The sequence below is a fragment of the Leptosomus discolor genome, chromosome 1 (genome assembly GCF_034619465.1).
Source record: "Leptosomus discolor isolate bLepDis1 chromosome 1, bLepDis1.hap2, whole genome shotgun sequence".
Classification (NCBI taxonomy): Eukaryota; Metazoa; Chordata; class Aves; order Leptosomiformes; family Leptosomidae; genus Leptosomus; species Leptosomus discolor.
The window spans coordinates 73,253,548-73,265,546 of record NC_141391.1 but is presented as its reverse complement, the minus strand read 5'-3'; the positions used below and the strand labels follow the sequence as shown (position 1 = coordinate 73,265,546).

General features: G+C 38.8%; 1 protein-coding gene across 11 annotated transcripts in view; it reads right to left on the bottom strand.

Moving 5' to 3' along the window:
* Positions 1 to 2,894: 2,894 nt before the first annotated feature.
* INPP4A (inositol polyphosphate-4-phosphatase type I A) overlaps positions 2,895 to 11,999 on the bottom strand; it is a 49,504-nt gene continuing 40,399 nt past the window's right edge. For 7 of the 11 annotated variants that reach the window (XM_086482191.1, XM_086482198.1, XM_086482193.1 and 4 more), the window contains one exon: positions 2,895 to 3,172. In XM_086482191.1, coding sequence (XP_086338317.1) covers positions 3,040 to 3,172 — 133 coding nt within the window. In that variant the 3' untranslated portion in view covers positions 2,895 to 3,039. Of the gene's footprint in view, positions 3,173 to 6,889; positions 7,071 to 11,999 lie in introns of those variants that run through there. The other 4 variants (XM_086482190.1, XM_086482194.1, XM_086482195.1 and 1 more) reach the window with 1 other exon arrangement.

Below are 11,999 nucleotides of genomic sequence, written 5' to 3'. Positions count from 1 at the left end.
CCTGACTTGCACATCCGTGTAAAATATCTCCATACACAGCCGAGCTTAACATATTCTCCAACAGACAAAGCGTATCGAGCCAAGGAACCTGAAAGCGTTTATTTTAACACATGAAAAATAAGCCACAATCTGTTATTCCTGTCAGTTCTTTATTGGTTCTCATCCTAAAGACTAGCACATTTACAGCATACATGGATTGGATGAACTAGAATATATAAAACAGTAGCCATATGTTTATGATATATTAATACTGCCCAAACCCAAATAAATAAAAATATTTCAATGCACAAAGCTTGGCAAATACCGTTGTGTTGGGACAAAACAGTGTTGTATTATACAATAATTTTACATGTATAAATGAAACAAAAGGCAACTGTGCTGTAGGTACTTTCACAGAACATACACAGAACATACTTGGCAACAGTTTTCTTTTTTTACCTTTGTATGTTTTATAATTTAAAAAATGTACTCAAAAAAGAACATTAGACAGAATTTCATTTTACAGTAATCCTTAAATTCGCCTCTCCTGTGCAACAGAAAAGCTTACTCCACCCTTGTGAAGCGTCCTATGTGGATTTCAAGTTTCACAGTTTTTCTTTTTGATGAACTCCTCAAGATCTTACTGTTCATTACGCCCTTCGAACAAGCCTGTCGACGTGCATGTACTGACAGTGTCGTATATAGAAAATGTTAGCTGGACAACGATGTTTTACACGTAAGCATACTGAAATCGGAGTACTTTAAACCAAATAACGCAGTACTGGAGACTGGTATTCCACCACTTGAAAAAGGTGAGCAAAAACCATGCACATACAAAAGTCGGCAACTTCTTCTGATTACGTCGGTATACAAAATAAATAAAGGACCGCTAAGCTCTAGAGCAGATCTAATGATTGTTGGCCACGGTCTAAGAGAGTGGCTCTGCTAATTCTTACGACAGACCTCTGGTTATTGTCTTCTGAAGCTGAATGTCAGAAGATTTTTAGTGTAACAATGCAGGACTTAAAATATAATTAACTATGTTTGAAATATACAAAATAAAATTATCAACTCATAAAAACTAAGGGATATAAAGAGTATAGTTTATACAAAAATAAATGTAGCATTTAATAACGGGCCAGGGTTGAGCAGAACTAATGCGGTAACATGTGTAAAGAGATCCCATTTTTCACCATACATTTTTTTACATATTAACAAAAAATTTTTTTTTAAAATCAACACATTTATTAATTGGTGAACCAGGTTTGTAAGATTTCCAAGGGACTGTCCTACCGTAGAGGATTTGTTCAGACCTGGGATAGGTACTACAATACATCGACTTTGCACAGAATTCAGTGTTTTGTTATCCTAGAGAGACCGAAAGAATGGTAACAACCTAGTTCAGCAGAACTCTCTGGCCTGGCTTTGTGACATGCTGCTCAGTGTTAAACTGCAAAAAGCAAAATGCAAAAACCGCTAGACCTGTAACCCCCAAACCTACATGGGAGCAGGATGAACATGACTGATTGATAGAGCAGTGACAGCACAGACAAACATCAGTGAGAGGGAGAAAGAAATCAGAAAACAGCCATATACTTACCTGGCTGTTGCTACTCTCACAAGAATAAACGAGCAGGTTTTCCTATTCTAAAACTTACAGCCTTGGAAACCAAGAAGGACAGGGCGCAGTGTGCTGAACAAAGCTAGCTAGAGATGACTTAATCCTGTTAAAATTTAGACGTTGATGTTTAGCTCCTTTTTAAAAAGGTATCTTAGCTTCAAAGGCATTCTTTGGGAGATTATTTCCGAGGAGATCTGCGGAACATTTTTTATCAAGTGCTATCAAACCGATCACCTCGGTCATAAGCTAGAACACATCTGAGGTTCTCACGCATCAGCAGTGGCGCATGAGCACTTCCTTTCTGTCAACATGGGGCATCGCTACCTTCCTCAGAAATACCCTGAAAACAGTCATACTTTCCCCTCAGGATTCTGAGCATCTGCCCAGGTAAAATGCAAAGGTAAAACCAGTTTTGGTTATGGAGGAACGGGGATGCCTCGAGCACTTGGGAGTGTTTTTGTATTGACTTACAAAATTGATATGGAAAAAAAAAATCAAACATCAAGCAAAAAAATGCAACCCCCCTCCAGATACTAATGCTTACAATCCAGAAGTGCTATAAAAAGCCATGGGTAAAAATGTGACAATTAATACACAATACCATGGAACACACTGAACATGTCACCTGCAACGTTGGCAGCTCACTTGTTGCACTTGCCTTATAGCGGGGAAGGGCAGGGGGAACTGTTGCTGGCAGTAATGGTTAAGCATCATTGCGTTTCTGAAACGCTTTTTAAAATCAGTTGTGTGCCAAAGGCCTCATCTGCTGAAGACGACAGGAACTTGTTTTACTTGGACAGAACTAGAAACTAGACCTCATATGCCTGGCCTTTTTACGTAATTTTACGTATTGTTAATTTCACATCTGAAGATGGCATCCAATATGCAGTAAAACAATTTCTTCTCCTGGCTTTTATTGTGCTGATTTTTTTTTTTTTTAAAGTTAAACTTCTGTTTCTTGATTGTAACAATGCATTCTACAGTTATTAGACGGTCTAGGATCCAATCCCTTTTTATTTACAACTTAATTTTGAGTTCTACTCTCAGTTTTAAAAAGTTTATGAAAAGCTCAATCTCAAGTCAACTCAGTATAAAAAGATGTTACGTGAAACAGCTGCCTAAATGCTGTTCCCAGAGTCCGTGCCCATCCAGGAGGTACCTAGCTCTTTGCATATAGGTAATTATTAAGTAGCACAATATCTGTTCATCTTACATACACTGAAGGCTATTTAAACGGGCAGAGAGTCATCACACTATTCTCAAGCTAAGGTGTCAGAATAATTGTTACTATAGATTCCAATTCTGTAAGTAACATGCTCTGGATAACCTAGTGAAACGTACAAAAAGGTTATTTATCTCTTCTGGATGACACAATCATGTATTAATCTAGAGTGTATCCACATGTTTTAATGGAACAGCAATTAAAGGACATGGTATGCTTATGTTTCAACTTTTCCATAAGTTCCTTCTGGAGGCCTGTAATACTTTGGGAAAGCCTTCAGTTGCAGGGAATTAAATGCATACTTGCGACATCCAACATTCTTCATTGTATTTTCTCGCCGACAACCCTCACTGGGGAAAAAAAACAAGCACAAAAAATGACAGCAGTAAAAAGGAAAAAAAAAAAAAAAAGACTTAAACTAGGATGAAATGAACTGGTTATTTTATAGCATTATAACAAAAAATTGGTTATATTTAATGAGCGTTTAATTAATTTGCCACTGCAAATCTTAAAAATGATGACTCATCATACAATGCTAGTAAGAAGCACACAGAATGGACACATGCTATGTCTGCTTGCTAGTTTTGCATTTCTAAAAAGCAGCAGTGCATCTACTGAAAAAGTTCTTTCACGGTGGTTTCATGTATTTCAGGGTACACTGTTGCGGAGTTCACATGCCGCTTCATTGCACAAGGGATCCCAAGAGATTGCTTACAAGCAGTTCTGCTAATTTATTAGTATATTAAGCTGAAAAAGAAAAACTGCTGTTCTCTCGGTAAGAGCTTTAAAGTCATTTTATTGTTCCCTGTATGTCAGTATTATCAGTACTTACTTAAAGATTAGAGCTGATACAAAAATAATGACTTTCCAGTTATCTCTGCATGCATAAATTAACTCGAAACCAACATAGTCTAAAAAAAAAAATCTTATTCATGAAAGAGCAGCTTTGGGTGAGTGCAAAAAAAGATTGGCTGCACTGACAGTCATCACCCCAATGAAACAAAGCTGTGCAGAATTTAATTTTTACCTAATGTTTTGGTGCAACTGCCCTGCATTACAAAGAGGTTCTGTGCTACAATAAAAAACTACTCCAGTTCTAAGGCTTCTTTACACTTGTAAATCTACTTCAGAGTTGCTTTGTTATATCCAAAAACAGACGTACAAAGAGGAAGCACTATCCTTTAAATATACATTACAAATCAATTTAGGCTTCTAGAAGAAAGTCTTTCCCTGATAGACATCTGAAACCTGACCAACGAATACAAGAACTTCATGGCAAAGTGTACAGTACACCATCTTATGGTGGAAATGTCATGTTATTCCTGTCTTGGAGATGTCTGCAGCATCTACCAGGTAAATTATGGTCATCTGATTCAAAAGGAGGGTTTGGATTCAGGTTCGGTTCAAAAGCTCTCTGCTCTTACTGACCTCACCGTTCTTCTAATTTTGGTTAATTAAACTGACTGTAACTGCCTTCTGTATGTACCACCTAGTTTAACTTCATAAAACATTCTAACGTTTTGCTCTAAGAAACAGTTTAAGTTTGAAGTTTGTCTCCAGAGCACATTCCGTGCCTGCCTTTTGTAGGATGGATTGTACGTGATGACGCTAGATTTATGGCATTGTTTTGCGTTTCACAGAACCCCCCACAAAGGCTGCTGCAGCCAAAGAGTCATCAAAAATGTGCACAAATTATAGTTCAGAGTACTAATAAAAACATTAAGTTTAAATAGTATGTATGGGATGCCAGATGAGCATTTTCACTCCAAAGTGAATCATTCTGTTCATAATTCATTCCACTGCATCTGGTTATTGCACATGTCCCTCTGTGGCACAGGTGGGCCACAGAGATGGTGACAAAGATGGATTTCATGCACCATTTCATGTGCCGTGTTTCTTCTGCTGGAGGCACATAAGCAGTACGCACTACAGCACTGTAAATCTGAATACCTGAATGAAAGCACAGACCAAGCTAAAAAAGAAAAAAATATGAAAACGCGTCCCTGCCAAAGTTTAAGGAAAAAAAAAAGAAAATAACCTACATTTTTTTTTCAGAAAGCCTAGGATTTCATTTTAGATTAATTTAAGGGTGGTCTCATTGCAACTCTCATGATAGTAATGAGCAAAGCCTTCATACTTTATTTAAACAGATTAATAACCTCAGGCAGTTCAGTGGAGATACGCCTACAAAAGTCACTTTCACATCTTGTTAGACTGAACCCAGGACTCTCACCACATTGCGAGAACAAGGCCACAGTCCAACCTGACATTTGTAAAAAAAGGTAGATTTTGGTACCCACGCAAATGAACCAGTGTTGATCAGAAAGAAGAGACGATTTGTACAGAGACACAGTGGTACTCGGTATCAGCACAGAACCATCATACCATAATTTTAAATGTCACCAGCAGTAAGGATTTACCTAAATTCATTGCAACTAAAAATAAACAGGATACACGCTTAAATATATATATACATGTCTTTCTGTTTGATTATTTTTTTTTTTCTTTCAGAAACAAAATTGGAAGAATAGTAGGGGAAAAATACCAGGAGATAGTGTACTGTACAGTCTGATTTCATGAAGACACAAACATAATCACACACTTTTTTTTTTTTTTAGTTAGAATATTCACTAAATTTAGCATTTTATTCTAACTATGCTTTTTTTAAGCTTACATCTCTCAGAAGCTTTCAAATTCCATTAACATTGATAATAAAAGCTACAGCTACCTATGTTTTTTGACCGACTTAATAATAGTAGAAAATAGAAATCACAGTACTAGAAGAGTTCTCCTCAGAAGCCCAATTCTGTGTCACCTCAGGCACCAAGCGAAATAAATCCCTTCATGAATTTAACAAATTACATTAAATGAGGTTAGGTTTTCTGATCAGCTATTGCTATTGACAAGCTCTGCCAGACCACTGCATCAACAAACTCTTTCAGTTTAAATAGGCCCCTCCCAGTTTGATGCTATAAAAAAATGATGATCAAATTTCTTCTGCAGTTATGCTGCGTGACTAAACTAGGTAAGCCGCTTTAGTCTCACCACTTAAATAAACGTTAACCTGCCATCTTTCATTTATCTCTAAGTCACTATCAACATCATAATTTACTGAAGCTGCTCAACACTTAAAAATGAAAACAACAGTAATATTTAGTGTAGTGTAATTAAAACAAAGCCAAACGGAAAACCTCGAACCCACCTACTAAAGGAGCTAACTGATAACCTCCCACTTCTTGCCTGAAATATTAAAGACCAGTATCTTTAACTTCTAGGATAATAATGACTCTGTTTCAGAGTAAGTTCTATAACAGAGCACCTGAAACAGCTAACGGATCATTAGCAGGCTAACGCCAATCACATCCTCTTCCTAACCACAAGTCATTCTCTGTACGTCTTTAATACATTACAAAATGCAGATCTACAAATAGAATGAGATAATTCTGCATGCAGCGCACCGCAAGTTGTTTTTCAGGTGGGTACACTAATCTATTAGAACATACTTAACCAGGAGAAAGGAACAAGACTATGGTTCTACAAACTGTTCAGTAACGTAATTTGGATATTATGCTTTGAAATGAAGGTAGAAATTTGTTTATTTCTTTAAATAAATTTCTTACAATTTCTTATAAACCCCACCCCTGTTTTTAGTTTTCTCTTCATACCTCGTAAAAATGAAAGGCAAGATTAGCATACACCATAAATATACAAAAAGATATAAATTATTTTCAGACAGAGTTCCTTTCTCTGGAATACATGAAACAAGTAACACAAAACTATATTTGGTAAGAGATCTTCAGGCCAGCTAAGGTAACGAGGTAACAGGCCAATGTCAGACTATGTTACAAGCACTGAAAGCAGAACAATAATTTAAAGTTTTAATACAATTCTTTTTGATAAAATAATTTGATGTGTATTTACAGTTTAGTACAATAGAAACGTAAAATTGTAAGGCATAATAATTCTTGGCAGACAATGCTATGACACATTCCTCTGTCCAGCAGGTACCAAGTGGCAATACACATTCAAGCACTTTTTTGTTTCTGTTTTTTTTTTTAACCTCATCTTCACTTGCAACGTAATCTGGCCACCAGGTATGCTATGCTCAGAAACAGCCACACAATCAGTAAATTGGGGCTGAGAGCTAGTAAAGGGATAGAGTAGAGGAGGCTGGGATCTAGTCTGAAATCTCGGATGGGCACCAAGCCACTCAAGTTCTTCTGGGTGACTACCTCCCGTGTTCCAATGCTGTGAAAAGGAAGAAGGTTGGGAGGAGGGAAAATAAAACAGAAAGGAAGACGGACATGCAAATGAATGTATAAAAAGAGATGGCAACACAAGGTGGTCAAGAAAATGAAAAAACATGGAAGAAGGCACAACAAAACCAGAAGATGAAGTAAAGCAAGAGTGGAAAAACATCTCAAAAATATGTATCAGCACAATTACAGAAATAAGGAGAGGGAAAGAGAATAAAAGAGAAAAATAAGAAAGAAGTACTGTAGTCTACTGAAAAGAAACACATGTAGGTTGAACGTAAATGGTTTTCCATGTTCATTCTTTCAGATTACCAAGCAATAATATTCCATGCTGCTCTGCCATGCTTCCGCATGCTGCAAAGAAGTGGAGCTCTGAAAAGCAAGCTGAACATGAATAACCATTGTAGTATTTGACCCTTTCAAACATCTTTCCATGTAGGCTGCAGTGGAATAATTTAACCTCTTAACTACCTGTTCAATAGGTAAACAAAAACCCCCAAACCACCAACTTATTTTTCTGCTTCAGCATGAATTCGAGTGTGTATCAATATGCTTTCCAAAACGCATGTTTCTGAAGTGCCTCAATATACGCATGTGAAGGTGAGACATGCTGCACAGCCCATATCATTATGCCCCTGCTTCCTACATTGCTCTGAGCACCAAAGGCCTACAGCGGAGAACATCTCTGCACCAAGGCTTCGTAGTGTGGTGTTTCAGTTTGGATCGCTCCTATACGCCGTGCAGGTCAACTCTGTTTTTAATTTACACATCAACAACTAAATGCAACTTGTGAGGCTGATTCTGTTAGAACAAGTGCGCTCACTCCATCCATTAAAAGCGATACATAACCTTGCTGGTTGCGTAGCAAGGTTGGGTAACCGACAGACAATGTCTTGGAAGATATCAGAGATATCCTGGAGGTGGTGAAAGAGAAAAATAGCCTTCAGAATTAAACCAACTGTACTTCATCAAAATATGTTTTCACCCCTGGTGTCTACACTGGATAAGAGCAGATTGAATCTGTGAGGCCTACAAATCCCCATTACCTTTGTGGTGGCACAGAGATGTGTGTGTGTGTGATCAGGATAATCAGTAAGTGGAAAGCTAATGTTGATTGGAAAGTGGTGGATAAAGGCTCAACAGAATAGTCTGGAGGAAGAAAGTGTTTTAGGATATATATAAGTAAAACATGGGAGAGGGAAAGAAGGAAGAAAGGCTCAAAATGAGAAGATGACATTGTGAACAGCACATGCCACATCTCTACCATTAAAAATTAGTATCAAGCTACTCAGTTTTACACAAAGACATACGCACAGACACGTACAGTGGCAACGGAGGCAAGAGCTGGAAAGTGCTTTCCTTGTCACTGTTGGCCCATGTAGATGCTTCCACCCAAGGGGTGAAAAGTCACCTTTTGGAAATATCAAATATACCACATTGTACAGTGTCTTAAATCAAAACATTCCTCAGCAGACTACCTCTAGGAGAGGACCAGGACAAAAGAGACAAAGCAAATTCCCCGCTAATCTAGTTTACGTATGGGAACCCTCTCCGTGAGGAGAGGCTGGGGCTGCCCCAAGCTGGGCACGGCTGTGAGCACCGAAGCCAGGGAAGAAGGGGAGGAGGTGCTGCAGGTGCTGGAGCACGGATTCCCCTGCAGCCATTGAGATGACCACAGTGGAGCAGATATCTGCACTGCAGCCCGTGGAGGTCCCCATGGTGAAGCAGATGAGGATTTCCTGAAGGAAACTGGTGCCTGTGGAGAGCCCATGCAGGAGCAGGTTTATCCTGAAGGACTGCAGCTCACAGGAAGGACCCACACTGGAGTGAGGGAAAGAGTGCAAGGAGGAAGGAGCAGCAGAAAGGAGCTGTTACGGACTGACAACCCCCCATTCCCCATCCCCTCTGCACTGCTCAGTGTGGGGAGGAGGTAGAGTAGTTGGGAACGAAGAATGAACTACTTGGGCCTGGGACAAAAGGGGTTGTGGATGGAAGGTGTTTTAAGTTTTGTCTTTTGTTTCTTACCATCCAAATCTATTGGTAATAAACTAATTTTCTCTAAGCCGAGCCTGTTTTGCCTGTAACAGTAACTGGCAAGGGATCTCCCTGTCTCTATCTCAATCCATGAGCTTTTTCATTGTATTTTCTCCCCCTGTCCTGTTGAGAAGGGGGAGTGAGAGAGCAGCTGAACAGGAGTCTGGCAGGTGGCCAAGGTCAACCAACCACAATTTTATTCTTAAAGCAGGTCAACCAGTGAAGAAATCCAACCAAGCCTTTTACCATGGCTGTTTTATTGAGGTGGCTGCTCATATACAAACATGACCGTCAGGGCTTTATTACGTAGTCTTTTTAGTCAGCACTATGGCAGCTAGAAGAGATTATTTCCCTCACTCCATTTCCAGCTGCTTTTCAAGAGTCCCTATCAGAGACAGCTCTTCTCTGTCGGCTGAACTGCTTGTGTTGCAACTTCCTAACTGGTTTAATGAAAATGAGCTGGGCTATCTTAAACTTGTAAAGGATTTTGCCAACCAGGCTGATTTTGACTGAAACTGGATTACAGCATATTCACTGCAACAGCTCCACTGGCATGTCTGACAGGACAGTAATCTGGTAGGCAGAGGGAGGGCAGGGGGTCACAGTCCAGTGGGGAGTGTTGGCACTGCTGCAGATGGAAGAGGCTACGTGATCCGGTTGGGCTTTGACTCTTGAGCTGCCTTTCCTGGGCAGGTAATTTCCTCTGTAGCTTGGACATCCAGACATATCATGATTCTACTATTTGTAGGCTGTGAGTTCCCATATATTTGATTTGGGACTGGAAAAACTGTGACTTATTTACAGAAAAGTGAGTTTATTCTAATAGGATATTTGTTTCTAAGGTGAAAGCCACAAACTCGTATCTGTGGATTTCTACAAGAACCTACGAGGACTCAATGTTCTCTCCCTGATGTCCACGCTCACTGAACATAATTATCACAAGACTAGGGAGGAAAGGAAGTCCCTGAGGATGAGTAAGTGGGAGCTAACACCTCTGAAGCCCAACATCACATGGAAGAAGAGGGTGCTTTCTTAAGTTTTCAAGAATAGTGTAAGCGAGGATGTTTTTCTTCTCTGGAAAGTTACCAGCAGAGATTAAATACTTCCTTTGAGTCCAACAACTTAATAATATTTCTTCCCTGTCCTTCCAACTGCTCCAGAAACTTCAGAAGTCTTCAAGACTGAACCAAGCCTTCCTTTTCCAGTACAGTTACACAAATAAGAGACCCAAGTTAAAAGAAAAAGCAAGTTTTCTGAATGCCATGGAAGTAATTTGCTACCCTTTCACTTCCTGTGTCTGTCATCTAGGTCAGGTCATCCTGTCCAGGCTGAAGCGGGTTTGGGTGGAGCTGGACTCCTACATATTTGTTCCACAATGCTATTTATCTTGTTAAGCTTTGTTAATTCTGTGCCATAATTCCTGAGCAGAATTGGGAAATAATTTTAAAAACACAACCACCTACCCCAAAGAGCAATGAGATGTGAGGAAGAAAGAGTGATGGGCTTGAAGAACGGTCTAATCTTAGTATTCCTTCAGGCCTAGTCAGTATTTGTTCTGCATAATCTCTCTTAGTCAAAGATTTAACAGAAGAGAAAGTCATGTCTTTCACCCGTCCCTGATGCTGCTAGAACACGAGACAAAGGTTTTGATTAAACTGGCCCTCTTTCAATATCCCTGTGTAGGTCAACATAATGCGTTTCTTGGGTCAGTATTTTATCTGATCCTATATTACATTAAATTGACAGTCCAAAGGTCAAAAACAATGTTGTTATTATTAACTGCTGTCTCTAACGTGTCCATGACTGCATTAAAAAAACCACATTAAAAGGTAACTAATTTAAAGAAAGTAACAAGGTTCCTAGTATTACACGTGTTCAGCTTTTAATCTTACTAAAGAAACAACTGTGCCACAAAGCTTTTTTTCTTGCAGATGTATAAGTCGACAAATTGGATAATTTAAATAAAGATATTTGAGAGATGCTTAGCTCCACTTTAAGTTAATAACTTCTTCCTCAGAAAGCTATACCAAGGTTTAATTAGTCTCTGAATGCAGTTTTCATGTACTGTACTAGCTCTGTAACAATGCAGCAAAAACTGCAGCAAAAAAGTAAAAATAAAGAAGTCCAGTGACATCCAATTAGATGTAGATACAAACCCCAAATTATTAGTGTAAGAGGCTGCAAGTGTTATTATATAAGACATTTTCCTTCTAGGTAACTGAAGAGTAAGAAAGGGTCAAACAGCAAAAACATACAGAAAGGATAAGAGAATTGAACACTCTAGAGAATTTGGTGAGAAGACACACAGTACAGTACATTCAGTAAGAGTGAATGTTGAAAAACAGGACTGAACAGCATTGTTGAACTACATTGATAAAGACTAAAGCTAGATTTCTTATCCTTTCTTTTGGTATGTGAGTTACGGAGTTTTCCAGCAGTGCTTGAAACAAGGCATTGAACAACAGTAAACAGATTTTCTTTCTTTTTTTTTTTTTAGTACGGTCTTTAATTCTGCAAACATTTCTGCTGCTTCAGAATACAGAACATCATTATACTGATATGACAACAGCACAGTGACACGTTGTGATGAAATTTGGTTGCTGTACTGTGAAACACTCATACTGACATTTCGCCTAGTGACCAGTGTTTCACTGCTAAAGAATACACGTGGCAAACCAGTGCAAACTGCAGGTGTCTGTGTTTCCAAGAACAAAAGACAGGCCATCCCTGAAAAATCTGCCTGATCTAGAACTAAGAAACCCAGTGCTATGACAGTTCAGGTAAACTCATCATTAAACAACTTGCAAAGCAGCACCAGTTTCCTGTTCTGTAAGCTCAGCATTAATGGAAAACGTGTTTTCACATGCTCCTCTAAAAACTCCTGATT